The sequence below is a fragment of the Ranitomeya variabilis genome, chromosome 4, assembly GCF_051348905.1.
Source record: "Ranitomeya variabilis isolate aRanVar5 chromosome 4, aRanVar5.hap1, whole genome shotgun sequence".
NCBI lineage: Eukaryota > Metazoa > Chordata > Amphibia > Anura > Dendrobatidae > Ranitomeya > Ranitomeya variabilis.
Genome location: NC_135235.1, coordinates 306,361,568 through 306,377,442, shown reverse-complemented (window position 1 = coordinate 306,377,442; position 15,875 = coordinate 306,361,568). Strand labels below are relative to the sequence as shown.

At 42.4% G+C, this 15,875-nt stretch overlaps 1 protein-coding gene across 8 annotated transcripts; it reads right to left on the bottom strand.

Annotated features, from left to right (window-relative positions):
* Window positions 1–530: 530 nt before the first annotated feature.
* On the bottom strand, window positions 531–14,397 carry ZBTB48 (zinc finger and BTB domain containing 48). Of its 8 annotated transcripts, none has more exons than XM_077250383.1 (12): window positions 14,274–14,374; window positions 12,095–12,127; window positions 11,218–11,919; window positions 9,811–10,079; window positions 9,526–9,637; window positions 7,286–7,378; window positions 5,670–5,756; window positions 4,857–5,011; window positions 4,099–4,235; window positions 3,299–3,463; window positions 2,145–2,233; window positions 531–922 (listed from the first exon to the last, which is right to left on the bottom strand). In XM_077250383.1, exons 3-12 carry the CDS (start codon window positions 11,914–11,916, stop codon window positions 623–625), a joined length of 2,106 nt encoding a protein of 701 aa, XP_077106498.1. In that variant the 5' UTR covers window positions 11,917–11,919; window positions 12,095–12,127; window positions 14,274–14,374; the 3' UTR covers window positions 531–622. The 8 variants fall into 8 exon arrangements, with proteins under 8 accessions (XP_077106498.1, XP_077106500.1, XP_077106497.1 ...); XM_077250385.1 differs by having other exon boundaries at window positions 14,169–14,300; XM_077250382.1 differs by having other exon boundaries at window positions 14,125–14,297.
* Window positions 14,398–15,875: the final 1,478 nt, after the last annotated feature.

The window sequence follows — 15,875 nt, the reverse complement described above, 5'->3', positions numbered from 1 at the left end:
GGATGAGCATTTCTATTTGCACTGGTCCGGCGTCCAGTTCGACCCTTTCTGCAGCCGCATCTCACTTCTGTGCATGGCATCTCGTCTCTAGCCACAAATCTGGTCTAAATTAGGGAGTGATCTTTTGGAGAAGTCTCCTATGCACAGCTTTCCTAAAGGGGGCCACCAAAAAAACTGTAGCACACAGTATATATATATTTTTTTCTTGTAATGGTTCCCAAAGTATCTGTCCACATTGGTTACTGACAAATGTATAACTCATATCTCACAGTAGCCAAAAAGGCTGTGCACTTTGTTTCGAACCAATAGCTCGTAGGCTAAGAAGAGTCCAGAATGATCTTGAAATGTACACCATTAGTGATGTGGTTGCATTCACGGTACTCCGAGTGATCAGTAGCCCCCATGACACTCCACAGGGTGCCAACCTGCAGTACCAGACGTATTGGGTACTACAATGAACGGGCCGTAGCATAGCTCACTTCTGCCCTAATTGATGGGTGCCTTTGTGGTATACATATTCACTGTACATCACTTCCATATTCGTATTTATTTGGTAATAAAATGTACTGACCTAATAAATAAAAAATAAACCCCAAACATGATGTTCTTTTGTGGGCACAAATCACGTCTCACACTCATCAATAGGGATGGCGGTGGCAGTGATGATTATTGACTGTTCCATGACTTCAGCCGGAAAGACATCATCTGCGCACAGTCTCTGATCTGTGACCTCCTCCGGCAAGGTGCTGGAGGTAATGGACTCGACTATGATCTCTGTTGACCCAACTTCTAGGTCATGGGTGTTTTGTAATCCAATGACCATGCTTTTTTCCTCATCAATGATGAGGTTACGGAGTTTCCTTTGACGGGGATTGTAGTTCTCAATTCGGTTGTGAATCTCCATGTGTCGTCGGAGGTGAGCCTTAAAAACACAAACAAAAAAATATTTTTTTTCTTCTGTGGTGACCCAGCAAGTTACCGGGAGGTCTAAAAATTATTTTAAAAAAGTGTATTCCCATCTTATAAGACATACAGAAGAAGGGGGAAGGAAACGGAAGAGGGGGGTGGGAGGCAGAGACTCAAATTTGCCACTTTCATCATGCTTGCTACTCAAGTCAAGCACGTCCGACGCGTTCAATTTGAGTACCGAACACTCGGCATTTCAGTGCTCGATCAACACTAATAACATGTCAAGATGTACTATCACTTTATCATCAGTGAAGTTCCCTTTCTTGAGCATTGCATGGCTGTAGTCCTTCTCAACTATTTCATCCCTGCACAGTGAACCTCTGACCCTTCTTGCTGTGCAGCAACTACTATGTGACTTCATTCAAGTCTTAACTCAGTTACATGTAATGGGCCGGGACACAGCGCGAGGGGCCGGGACACAGCGCGAGGGGCCGGGACACAGCGCGAGGGGCCGGGACGGACACAGCGCGAGGGGCCGGGACGGACACAGCGCGAGGGTTCGGGACGGACACAGCGCGAGGGGCCGGGACACAGCCCCTTCATTCCAAGAGGTCTCAGTGGTTGGAACCCCACATATTGTAAATTGAAGGCATACCCTAGTAAAATGCTATCACTTTGTAGGATAGGAAATACCCTTGAAGATGGAATTTCATTTTGGGAATAAAATGCTGTGGATTTTACTCTCAAAGTTTGTGCACATAAAATTTGCAGCAAAATAAATTAGAATGCAAGTGTTTGGCGTGATTTCTCTTGCTGATTTCCCTTCATACTCTTTGTTGCATTTGAGGCGGATTTATCTGCCACAAATCCAACCAATTTTATTATTTATTATGCATTGCATACCTTTAGGCTAAACCTTAGTGTATGTGCACACATTCAATGTTGGCAGGAAAAAACGCTTAGTAAAATTCCTACGATTTTGATGCATTTTTCCCATTCATTAAAAGGCTGAAAAGAATTGACCTTCTGTAGATCTGAAACTGCTTCAAACCTACAAGGAAAAAATAGGCAAAGTGTGCCTGAGACTCCAGAAAGCGCACTCACTTTACTGGGACAGTAAAATGCTATGTTTCTTGTGGCACGAACACGACGCATCAACATGGCTTTATAGTTTCCATTTCCACTTCTGATCTAAATGTAGAAAGTTCTTTTAATGTCACAGATTATATCCTTACCGGCCGGGTGAACTTGTATCCGCATTCTGTGCACTCAAACTTCCGAACCCCACGATGTCTGGCCACGTGAACACGTAATTGCTCAGCCGCTACAGAGGAAGAGAATGAAGCTTTGAAAACAGTGGATTCATCCATCATGTAGCCAAATGTATTTTTCAACTAGAAGGGAGCAAAAAAATTAGCAAAAGCCTGGTCCAACGTCCAAAGTCTGTGGCAGCCGGGCCAGGGCAGTGTGAACCTCCTCGTTCCTCGCCCAGGAAATCGGATACAGGCATCCTGGGGGCCTCGTGGCTACTAGTCCAGCGATCTCCTGATGTGCATCGCCATACCCAGAAAGCTGGCATTACAATGGTGGCTGAGGAAGTTTTCCAGCTGCCACTTAGTGCCAGCACTGCAGGTTCATGGTTGATGTCACTTTGTCAGCTTGTCGAGTACATACTACATATTGCCCTTGCCAAGAAGCCTAATAATTGGTGCCAATACCATCCAAGTAATGTAACTCTGCAGAAATCCCTGGGTTCAGACATGACAACTCCGTGCCCAATAATTCACCCAATGCATTGGAGCATTTTCCGTGTCTCACTATAGCTATTAGGGGAGTGTTAGATTCCCAATGGCAGCTGGTGACGTGTATCCGCAGCCACATTGCACAACCTAGTCACATATTGATGAAAACCAAGCTGCATTGCTCACTGCAATTTGGAGATAAGTAAATGCAGGGACAATCATGGTGGGTCTGACTTTTTTTTTTTTGGAAGACAGATCAACATCAATGCGACTTAAATATTTAAGTCACTGACATTAAAAAAAAAAATGACTATCTCCCTGTGGTATGGACATTTATTCCATGTTTACAAAGCCTTGTAAGCGGTGTCAGTCAGGCAGGACCTGTTCTCGCCAATGCTGGCTGACTGCCCAACTGCAGATCACGTCTTTGAACCCAACATACCTGAATGTGAAGAAGCTGCAGCGCTTCTTTGTCCCTTGGTCTGTGTTTGTTCCTTTGCCGTTCAGTGAACGGAATGATCTAAATTCTCAGGATCTTAAAAGCCCTAAAGCTTACACTCCCCAGATCATATTGTGGTGGGAAAACCACTTGATTAAGGAAGCCCGGAAGAAGTCAGACCAAATAACTTGTATTCTACAACTGTTACCTTTGAACGTCTTGCCGCAGACTTGACAGTAGTAGGGTCTGCCTTCCTGGTGTCGGCTGGCAATGTGCCGCAGGAGCGGAGTCTTGTCAGTAAAGCGCTGGTCACAGAACTCGCAGCTGAATGGTCGCTCACCTGTGTGTGTCCGGTTGTGCTTGAGAAGACTGGCTGAGACAAGGAATAGAAGGATAAAACTAAACATGGATGTAAGGAGTGTTGGCTTGAACCAAAAAGTGAATTGAAGGTAACGATTCCTGATTTTTTTTGCAAACCATAATACACAATGAAGATGCAATCCCAAACCAGCAGGCGTATCAAGCACAACCATTCACTCTGACCAGTGGCTCTGCACCAGCTGGAGGCCAAGAGTACCTGAATCTAAGGCAAATTTGAGCTTTTTGTTATTAGTTGAATCCCTTTAATGGGAAAAGGTCACCTAATTCAAACTACGGGAGCATGATTGCAGAAGGTATAACCTCCTCTGACACACTCTGGCATTTGAGAGAAAATATACTTTAAAAGATTCATCCATGGACCGTAACTGAAGACGAGACTAATCCGGCACTGCCTCTGGCCATCTCTAGGCAAATGACAGGTCTCCTGCTTTGGCAGAGATCTGTCAATCACATGCAGCAGCACTGGGAATAGCCGGCCAGGGGCAACGCTGGACTAGTCTGGTCTCCGGTTATGGTGTGCAATGGCCGCCATGTTGGTTGACATTCACCTTTTACAAATCTGATAGTTAACATAAAAGATGATGGAGGGACTTGTGTTCGCCGGGGACCTTCAGAGTCTCATCTTACCTTGTGTTCTGAACGTCTTGCCGCACAGATGACACTGGAAGGGTTTCTCCCCTGTGTGCGTCTTCAGGTGCATGTTCAGGTTGGCTTTCTGGGTAAAGGCATGGTGACAAAACTCGCATACAAATGGACGTTCATTTCTAGAGGAAAAAGAGTAGATATATATATACAATACTAGATTAGAATAAAAATATTATAAATCTAAAATATAAAAATAATTATTAAATAATATAATAATAATAACAATAACAATAATAGAATAGTGATATTTTAACCCCCCCACTAAAGTGGCTCTAACTTAGCTGCCTTATCTAACAGGAATGTTAGGTTGTCTTAAAACTGCTATCAGTAATTCAGATTGCGGATTTGTCCGCCATGCTTTGCATTGCAGCTAGTTTCATTTGGCTGATTGGCAGGCTGTATATAAATGCAAGTTCATTCGAATTTGGATATCAGTGCATACAGAGCCGACTTCCATTAAAGCAAGGACTGAATGATTAAAATGGCATGCAACTTATCAGTAAGAAAAAAATATGATTTTAAGGCAACTACGGTAAATAAAGAGCACATCTAGCCACATGGCAATGCAGGACTTTCAGATTCCCCTTTTCCTCCGACGCATTCCTGAACACTGAAGGAAGACCCCCATTCTCCATGTAGGTTCATCCATCACACATGTATGGCTTATAGTTTCCAAATTCACAAATCTGATATGAGAATTCATAGGAAACGATAAAAGTCTGCAGACAGTATATGCGGACCTGTGTTTGGCTTTGATATGCATCTGTAATCCGCTTCTGCTCGAGGCTCGATGTCCGCACTCCTCGCAGACGAAAAGCTTCTCCCCTCGATGCTTAAAGGCTTCGTGCAGGCGCAGTTCTGTCCGTGTGAAGAAGCATTTCCCGCAGGTTGGGCACTACAACAGAATGTTACGGACAAATCTAAGCTCACAGAGAAGTGCTATCTTGCTGACGTAAAAACTACAACCCCCAGCAGGTGCGGCGGGTTGCTATGGGGAACGCCATACTTCTAACCACAGAAATATTTGCATTTGGATTAGTTTTCGTATTGTGCTCGCTGCTGCCCTCTGGTGGACTGTGGCGTTTACAGCACATAAATCTCCGTTTTGGAAATCCACATTTACTTTCCCATATAAGGAGACATCCAGGAGCGAGAATAACCGTGTCCCCAGCCTCTGCACACAATTCAGACAGACATTTTTTAAACACAAAATAAATGGTATTTAATATGCAGCAGACCGTGAATCAATTGAGATGCTGTGAATAAAATAAGAAAAACATCCGGGGAAAACCCAGACCATTGCCTAGAAACACCTTATCAATTAAAAATGGCATCACATATCTATCAAACATCATATACAAGCCACAGAGTTGTTTATATGTCAAAGCAAAGGCTGACCAGCTCCGGAAGATCATATTAAGGAGCCTGACACATCAGGGACCACATTCTGACCCTCAGAGAGAAGGTAAGTACATACACATGTGGAATAATAAAAAATCCAGCAGTCACCCATCTGCAGGACAGTCTGCACTACCCGGCCTTGCAATACTCACAGCATGGGGTTTGGGTTCTCCGTGCATTTTTATCATGTGGCTTTGGAGATGCTTCTTCTGCATGAACTGCTGAGGGCATGTGGAGCACTGAAATATCCAGAAAGAGGCAATGCAAAGGGTTAATGGATCCCGGCGAGACATTCCTGGGCACAGTATGAAACAACTGTTCAGCCCTGATGTCACTTCTAATGTGTCACAAATTAACCCTATATAAAATAACTATGCCCCCTGGTGGTAATAGAAGGGTAGCACAAGTTTACTAAAATTCCAAACCGTTTTAATTTTTTTTTTCCTTGTGAATGAGGCCTAAACGCAAACAGCGTAGACTCCACTGACAACAGTGACATCTGCTGCTTCCAATAGAGGTGATGCTAACATAGGTTAATATAATGTATTTCTGCCAAGGCAAACATTCGATTTTGTGCTTTCATTTATTCCTCTCTTTCTAAAACCATGCCATAACTGGCCTTGGATTGTTTTTGCTGAACATGTTGTTGTTTTGAATGGTAACTAGTAAGTCACCATTTACCTTATTATGTACTGGAAAATTGAAAAAACTAAGAATTGCTCCAAATACAGTTAAATGGTTTCTGTTGTGTTTTTACATTGTTCATTGGGTCACAAATGACCTGGTAACGTGATTCTACAAGTTAGCCAGATTACAGCTATATTAAATGTGTATAGTTGTTTTTTTTCCTTTTTTTTTTTTTTTTTTTTTTTTAAGTACCGTAGTGAAAAAAACCTGTAATACTATAAATAAATGAATAAATATAAATAAAATAAATTAATGAAAAAAAGTTTGGTTTGTGTAGCCTTTTATTCTTTTGAGTCATTATTTTCCCACAATGGAGCTGTGCGAGGACTTACTTTTTGCATGAAGAGCAGAAGTTTTTATTGCTATCATTTTAGGTTACATATGGCATTTCGATTTATTTTTATTGCTTATTTTTGGGGCAGGTGTAGGGACAAAAAAAAAAAAAAAAAAAACAACCCCTCTATATCCTGGCATTTTTATTTTTTTCCCTTTTTTACGATATTTGACACATTAGTTAATTACTTTTCTAGTATATGACTTGCACATGTGGAGTTACCAAATGAGATAATATATAATCTAATATATAATTAAAATATAATATAATGTAAAATATAAAATAGAATATAATAAAATCTATATATATTTCTCATATGAAGCCCAGCCACATGCTAGGCTTCACAGTACGATAAAGATGGCGGCCATGGGCACGTTCAGCAGGCCCAAAAAATGGCAATCTGAGCATAGTCCAGTCACTACTGTTACAGGCAGCTGCCGACTGTAATGGAGTCTGTACCTTTTGGGTATCTTGCAGGCTCAGCTCCTAAGCCCACTCTATACATGGGTACCCGACGCAGAACATTCTAGTAGGTCCTACACTGACACAGGATTAAGCCTTAATAAATGTAATCAGGAATCATTAACTGCGATAAAAAAAAACAATAATAATAATAATAATACTAATTGAAGTGAGTTATTCTAATTGGAATACAAACATCAGTGTCTTCTGTTGGGATTGCATGGATTTTATTATTTTTCAGAAGCGTTATACACATCAGTAAAAGATAAATATACTGTCGCTTACCTTATACGGCATTACTCCCGTGTGTGACACCATGTGTAACCGCAATTCCATCTTTCCTTTAAAAACCTCATTGCAAGAAGGACAGCTAAAAACCTAATATAATATAAAAAAAAAAAAATAAAAAAAATCAGAGATTAGGAAGCCTCCACCAATAGGTCTAGTCAGAAAATAAATAGGTAAAATGAGAATTTGTGACATGTAAATCTGGAATTATAGATGGTAGCACCAGTCACCTGCAGCCAAGAGGGGCGCACGAGACTGGAGACCATCCACTATAACAGCGAAAGACCAACTTTGTGCACATCTCCATTGTAGGTTTTTGAGTTTATGTATACTGTTTGGATCACAGTGATGTTATCCATTACCTTTTGTGATATATTTATTTTTCACTTAAACAGTTTTAGTTGGGTGTTAAAAAAAAACAAAAAAACAAAAAACCCCTAAAACAAAAATTTTACTTTTTGTGTCATTACGTGACAATTATTTTGATAAACTATATGGCCTAGTAAGAGTTACTGTGTCCGGGTCGTGGTTTTGTCTACGATTGGTCAGCAGGAATTTTATTTTTTACATTTATTATTCTATGTTACACTTTTAGCTGCACTTCTATTTCTTTAAATGTATAAGAAGAGAGGAACGCACTCACCGGGCAGGTAAAATCCAATCCTTTATTGCAGCATGGATAAACTTAGCAGGGATAAACTTAGCAGGGAGGGGAGTGGAGGATGACGGACGACGGCCATTTCACGCTGACGAGCGCTTCTACGTTCGTCAGCGTGAAACGGCCGTCGTCCGTCATCCTCCACTCCCCTCCCTGCTAAGTTTATCCATGCTGCAATAAAGGATTGGATTTTACCTGCCCGGTGAGTGCGTTCCTCTCTTCTTATACATTTGGATATTTATCGTCTTGTTTTCCTTGGATACTGCACCACTGGAGCTGCCGTGTGGGACTCTCAGCATTATTTTGATTGTTATGCTAGGTGGTTAGTTTGGCTGCAGCTGTGCGGAGGTGATCTTTTTTCTTTCTTTGTTTCTGGATATATTGTGGACTTTTATTTCTTTCATTATATGTCCAAAGCTGTGGTGGTTTTTTTTATGTGGACTGACTAATTCTATCAACTCCAATTCTGATTTTAAAGTGAAAATCTTAAATATTTTATATACATGAGCAATTAAAAATTTGAAGTTACCATTTTAACACAATTAAAGTGTCACTTGTACAGGAGCCATTTAACGAATCTGAGTACCTCTGCCTGGATGTGTCTGACCCCTCCCCCCCCCCCCCCCCCAAAAAAAAAAAATCATTAAAAAAAAAAAACTTGTAGATTCTGATTTTTTGCTTATTTCCCATATAACTGAAGCTCTGTAGCAGCTCTAGTTATAGGAGTAACAGTCCCAGAACCGGTTGTGTGGTCATGTGGCTTGTCACGCGGGGATCATGTGAATCCTGGGATCACTACTGCATTATCGCCCTGTAATAAAATCTGAGATGGACATGCGGGTGGCAGCCCTAGATGGTCTTTCTCAGGCTTCTGGTTGCATTACAACCCATTAGTAACTTGGGATCATGTTGCTAAAGGTGTAATAAGTAATAGAGGAAGCTTCTCCCTGTGTTTGTAGTTTTAGGTGTGGCGATCACTACTAACCATGACAGCTATATGGTTGAACAGCAAGGTTTGGCGCCATCTCCTTCCTTCCCTTAAAGGGAATATGTCAACAGGTTTATGCTATATAAGCTGACCCGGATTCCAGCGATGTGTCACTTACTAGGCTGTGTTTTTCTGTTTCAATAAAATCAGCGTTTTATCAGCCGCTGATTATCACTAAAGGACTAGGAGTCTCGTGCCTCCTGGTCCAACCACACCCCCAGAGCACTGATTGGCAGCTTTCTGTAAATATACACAAAAAGCTGCCAATCAGTGGTGTGGGTGGCGTTATACAGAGCTTAGCATTCAGAGATCTGAAGCAGAGTAAACTTATCTATCATATCTGTTGCACCCAGTAAACTAAGCGATACATTGCTGGAATCAGGGTCTCTATCCCTACATCATGCTGGTGTCATATTATATCGCAAAACCCTGCTGACAGATTCCCTTTAATGTGAAAGCTGCCGGTGAGGGAGTGTGCAGATCACTATCACTGTTGCATAGTGAGGGAGGGGGATTAGCGGTATTAAGTCACCTCTGATCAAATGGTGAAAAGAGGAACCCTGCCCAGAATCTCTGCCTGCCTGGATTTACCTGCTCTGAGCGGCTCATACAATTTCGGGCCTGGTGCTCCACCAAGTTCTCCTTCCTGAAGTAACATTTCCTACACTTTTGACATTCAAACGGCTTCTCTCCTGTGTGCTTCCTGCAAGAAAACAGATATACAGATCTGTTAAATACAATTTCCTTCTACAATGAAATGATAAAGGATAACAACAATATGGCAGCCCTCGGTCTGTCCCATGATGCCATGCAGTGAGGCAGCATATCGCCAGCATCACGACACCCTCACTTCTGCTCCTGATGTCTCTGATTTACCTGTTATGAACTTTCAAGTAATATTTGCGGAGAAATTTCTTGTGACATATGGGACACTCCACCGGACTGTTGGCGTTTTTCTTGCCCTTCAGATCTCCCCCGTCCAGCACGGAGTCGTTAGTAGAGGGATACATCCTCTTAGACATGCAGCGTCTCTTCCTGGGGTTGGGGGTCTTCTTCTCTAGGATATAGTCTTCATCCAGATCATTGGTAATGTAGTGCGCCTCCTCTGTTATGACGTCATGGATCTGGTCCACCTCCAAATCCCACTGCAACGGAAAGCGACAGCATCTCGTTAGCAGCTTGACGAATCGGTTCCATTTCTTTGTGTACAGGTGATCATCATTTTCACAATCTCTGTTGTCAATGAATTTGGAAAAAAAAAAAAAAGTACAATGTAGCCATCTATGTAATCCTCCAAGATGGGGATTTTCAACCTAATTATCATGGTGAACCCCATAAACTACCTTCACTCCGAAGGAACCGATACTCACAAAAAAGCTTGGTGTGCAAATGGGTAAAGCATTTTATAATGGGGAAACTAAACAAGTCTTCACCCTCATTCCAAATCAACTTTTCGCAGAAATCCGTGTGCCGTACCTGTAAAAATGACAGGTGCTACTTCAGGCTGATACATTTCTACTGCACTGGTAAAGTGTAGGAAAATTTAAAGGGAATCTATCAGCAGGTTTTTGCTTTGTAATCTGAAAGCACCATGATGTCGAGGCAAAGACCCTGATTCCAGCGATGTGTCACTTACTAGGCTGTGTTTTGCTGTTTCAATAAAGTCAGTGTTTTATCAACAGGAGATTATCACTAGATGACTAGGTGTCTCGTGCCTCCTGGTCCAAACCTTGCCCCCCCCACTTATTAGTAGCTTAATGTTCAATGTACAGAGAAAGCAGCCAATCAGTGGTGTGGGCAGGGTTATACGGAGCTTAGCATTCCGAGATCTGCAGAAGAAAACTGATACAATCAGATAGCTAAATGATACATTGTAGCTATATCTTGTTTCTTCAAGGCTTTTTTCTGGAATGGGTATATGCCATCATGTACTGATCGGGACCCCGATTGCTAGTTCAACAAGCAGCTCCACTTTTGGTTTGTGCTAAACACAGGACAGGGTCCCCGGTATGAGTGGAGGGGGCTGGCTGACTGCTCATTTCAATAGGTAAGTCAGCCCTAGTCTATCTAAGCATGGATGTGAGACATAAGGGAGCTGGCTTAGCTATAGGTAATGTACAACAAAGCCTCAGTTATGAGAAGATTTAAAGAAGTTTCATAGATTTTCAGCCTCTAAAAAGTACTCCCATTCACTGATGGCAAGCAGAGATTGTGAATTTGGTAAAAAAAAATAAAATAAAGACAAAATCTATTAGAAGCTTGCAGATAATAGGGAAACCATACTACTGTCATGCATCCTCCATCTCCGCTGATGCAGTGCTCGCTCTTCTGCCCTCTTTTCTGTCGCTTAAATTCTCTGCTCTCCACGTGGTCTGTGTCCATATCCGAACTCTTCAAGACATTTTCCTGGAACGGGGAGGGGGGAGAGGTTTCCACAGTCTCCTGCAGCAGGGACAGACCACTGTCCTGAACATTGTTTTGTCCAGACGGGATGTCACCATCAAGGACATTACTGAGCTCCGAGATGCCCTTTAAAGCCTCCTCCCCGTCAGACTCCTCCGCCTCCTTCAGGTGTCCATTTAAGGTCTCCATTGCACCGGACCCTTGAAAATACTGTTCACTTTGGAAACATTTTGTCTGGAACCTTTCACAGACCTCGGCTGCTTCAAAAATGGCGAGTTCCTTCGATGCCAGGAGAACTTTGTCCACATTGTCCTGTGACAGAATCAACTCACCGGTATATAAGAAGTCCAAGAGAAGACCGATGACCTCAGAGAAGCGTTCATGGAGGAGGATGCTGGGGGAGCCCCCGTCTCCATAAAGGCTCTGAAAGAAGTGGCTGCTGCAAGCCAGTATGCTCCAGTGAGCTTTAAACTGGAGATTGCCTACGACCAGTGTGGCGTCACAGTAGCGGCCATCTTCCCTTTGCTTGTTAAGAGCGTGGAGAACTTTAACGCTGTGCTGGATGAACGCATTGTCCATGGTCTGCAGGAGGGAAACACAACTTTATATTGTACGGAATATCAGGGAACCAAACATGCCATACATAAGGGGAGGAGGAGGGGGATGCAGCTGCAGCTTTTCACTGAATGCTTTAGTGGCAGAGCATGCAATGGAAAGAGGGGAGAGGGCAGTAAAAGGAGAAATTCTGGAATCACACCTAGCAGAGCAGCTCACACAGCAGGCATGGGAACTAAAAAGAAAACAAAAGCAGTTTCAGGGTCAACAAAATCTACATATAAACTTATGTGTAAGTGATTGCATAATTTGAGGATATGCTGTCATTTTCTGATCCGGCATTGATCCTAGGGTGTCTGCACCGGCTCAGGTCTTGGCGGTTCCACTTCTGACTTGCACCCGACACAGGTCGTTGTCTCCTGTGTCAGCACAGCCATCAGTGCAGAGTGTGAATGCGGCCGGCTGACTACTTATTTGAAAAGCTAAGCCAGACCCCTTCTGTCTATTCCTTGACCTTGGTAAAGAAGGAGGCTGACTTAGCTATTGAGATGAGTAGTCAACATCAACCTTGAGCCGAGACAATGCTCTCCTGCATCGAATACACGGATGTATGTAGAACTGCCATACATAGGACCTATGCTGAGAGCTGAAGACTGAAACCTTATTACTAAGTTGTGTGACTTACTAACAAGCACATTTATGTTTAATTTTCTTTAACTCGACAATCCCTTTAAGTTGTGATGCAGCTGTTTATTTTAGGGATCAGTTGGGTTCCTGGCATTATCACCCCCCCCCCCCCTTTTGCCATAAAAAAGCATGTTGCATACTTTACACATCTATACCACTATATGTATGATATTAAAGTGGATTTGTCACCAGATTTAACAATACAAACAGCAAATATACATATTAGACCTGGGGAGGCCAGTGTATTTACCTTGACAAGCCATGTCACACGTCAGTACGGCTGTATAATTCCAATGTTAAAAATGAGCAACGCTAATCTCATAAAATACTCATATCAGTATCAGATGTGACAGTTATCAGGGTATTCTTCAGCCATTCGGAAACTTTTTTGCAAAGTAAGTGCACCAGCCTCATCAGGTTTGAGACATTTAAGCGGTTATGCTAAGATCTGGAGAAATAAACCACTTTAATGGCTAATAAGTCATTACTATGTCCGTGATATGAACCTACATATTATATTCTGTGAATGAACATCAATGGGAATATTCTATGTATCAAATGTACGACATCAGCAGGTTTTATTTAATAATAATTTTTTTTAATAATATACATGTCATTTATTAAGTCCTTGGGATTTGCAGAATGGAGCACGTCATTTCTTTCAGCATTTTTCTCCCTTGGAAAGCAATGGGTTGTGCAAAAAAACACTGAAATAACGCAGGTATCAGTTTTTGCTGCGTTTTTTGTGCCAAAACCTGATGAAGTAGAATCCAATTTATTTTTTGCAATAATCTATCAATATGCGCAAGAGACAAATGTACAATGACAAAAATGCTGCAAAAAAAAATGCAAAAAAAACTAATCAAAACCTGCTTTTTTTGCAGCAAGTTTCTTACTTGAGAGCAGGTTTTGCCTTAGGGAAAAAATAGCATCAAAAACACAACGTGTGAACATAGCTGAAGAGATGAGCTCCTGCAGAGATGTCTGGCAACAGAGGGCTCCCGAGTGCAGCCGGCAGAACCATCGTTTGGGTCAAAGCTTTCCAAAGTGTACGGGGGGCTTTATTTCCCTTCCCGAAGTACAATGCTGTATATATAAAGCATCTGCTGCCTTCTCTAATTAAAATCATATACTGTGTGTCCTCCTGAAAATAAATAAATAAGGGGCGAAAAAATGTATCGGAGCAGCAAAGGTAAAAGAAGTCAGATTTTTTGCATATATTGAGCACATTAGGATATTATTAGAGAACAAAGTCTGAATGTAAAGCAAAAAAGAAATGTGAACAGACCCTTAAAACGCATATTTATATCTCATGTATATCTGCAGCAGCTATAGATTATATGCATGTGTTATATTATACACATATGATACATGATTATATATATGTGAACAGCTCATATACTCACAAATAAATGTGTTACATTATATATTATATATATATATATATATATATATATATATATATATACACACACACAGAGGTATTATACGCATTTATACCTATATGAATATGTATACCAGCACTGAGCTCACTATTGCACGCACATAACATATATGTCTCCAGCACACATGTAATATGTGTATGATACCAGCAGCTCTCTCCATATGCTATGGTGCTGAGGCCTCCTGCACACCCTGGGACTTGTAGTTCCCCCGCTCAGCCGTGTTGCTCGGGCAGCAGGACGAGGCGTTACCTTCTCTCAGGTCCCCACAGCTCCAGTAGCCGCAGCATCAGCTCAGCGGGACAGCTGCTTCCGGCCATTAGCTATCGCGAGATCATACGCGGGAGCTCGTCATAGACGCCATATTGGTTGTGGCAATATGAACGGGAAGTGGGAAGGGCAGCTGAGCAGCTCGATAGCGAGCGAGCGCCATTTTTTTTTGGAGGTAGAAGAAGAAGTGCTTTATGAGCAGATGCTCAGTAAAATGATAAGCCAGGATGAGCTGGGAATCTAATCGCACGGTGGCCGCCCCATTACTCTCTGCCTACACTCACACTGCGCTCAAATACTGTGCCTCAGAAATCGGGTTGTCGTAGCTACAAGCTGCCTCAAAGTAGCAGCCCTCAAAACAACAGTGCCTTACAGATGATGCCTTCCTACTCCCCCAATGAAAAACACAGTGATAGTATATTAGTACCTCGTTTTATGCACAGTTTGTGGCCAACAGTAATGGCTCCATCATTTGTGCTGGCGAGCAGCAATACTACCCTTTCTGTGCCTCTGACTACCAATAATGTGCCTCCTACTAAGTAATATCACCCCTGCTCCATAACAACAACTACTTTTGTGCCCACCATAGTAAAATGCCCCTTCAATAACCTTTGTTGGGTTTCATTTATGCCATACCCACAGCGGCTTGCAAAAGTATCCCCCCCCTTTGACATTTTACCTATTTTGTTACATTACAACCTGTGTTTATATATTTTTATAATCCGATTTGTGTGTGATGCATCAGCACTAGGGTTGAGCGAAATGGATCGGTCATTTTCATAAGTCGCCGACTTTTGGCAAAGTCGGGTTTCATGAAAGCTGACCCGATCCCAGCATGGGATCAGCCATGCAGTACACGATCTTCGCACCAAAGTCGCGTTTCCTATGACGCTTAAAGCGCCATTTCTCAGCCAATGAAGGTGCACGCAGAGTGTGGGCAGCGTGATGACATAGGTCCTGGTCCCCACCATCTTAGAGAAGGGCATGGCAGTGATTGGCTTGCTTTCTGCAGCGTCACAGGGGCTATAAAGGGGCGTTCCCGCCGACCGCCATCTCACTGCTGCTGATCTGCGCATAGGGAGAGGTTGCTGCCGCTTCAGAAGCAGGGATAGCGTTAGGCAGGGTACATAAAGCCCCAAACCGCTTGTGCTGTAGCGATTTCCACTGTCCAACACCACCTTTTCTTTTTGGGACAGTGGAGGCTCGATTTCTGTGCAACAGCTCTGTAGGTTATAAGGCTCCCTGATAGCTGCGTTGCTGTGTGTACGCCGCTGTGCAAACCAACTGCTTTTTTCAAAGCACAAATCCTGTTGCTCCTTCCTTTCTGCACAGCTATCTTGTTTGTTTGTCCACACTTTTGTGTGCAGCAGTCCTTTTTATTGCTGCCTCACATACTTTTCTGAGATAACTGTAGGGAGATACTAATTGTAGTACAGTCCCTTTTTTTTTTTTTTGGTTATATCTCTTCAAGCCACTTTTTGCCACAGAAAATATACTCTAATACAGTGTCCCCGATTTATTCACAATTCTCCCAGAAAAAAAAATAAAAGTGGGAGATTAAGATTGTCAAATCTGCATTAGTGC

What these genes read in the sequence shown, in the direction of transcription:
- ZBTB48 (XM_077250380.1), bottom strand. Translation starts at nt 14,184, where the DNA reads ATGGAGAGAGCTGCTGGTATCATACACATATTACATGTGTGCTGGAGA. An exon ending in CAAGACGTTCAGAACACAAG is followed by an intron (nt 3,464 to 4,098) that starts GTAAGATGAGAC and finishes TCCTTGTCTCAG; the next exon opens with CCAGTCTTCTCAAGCACAAC. An exon ending in GATACAAGTTCACCCGGCCG is followed by an intron (nt 923 to 2,144) that starts GTAAGGATATAA and finishes TGTGTTTTTAAG; the next exon opens with GCTCACCTCCGACGACACAT.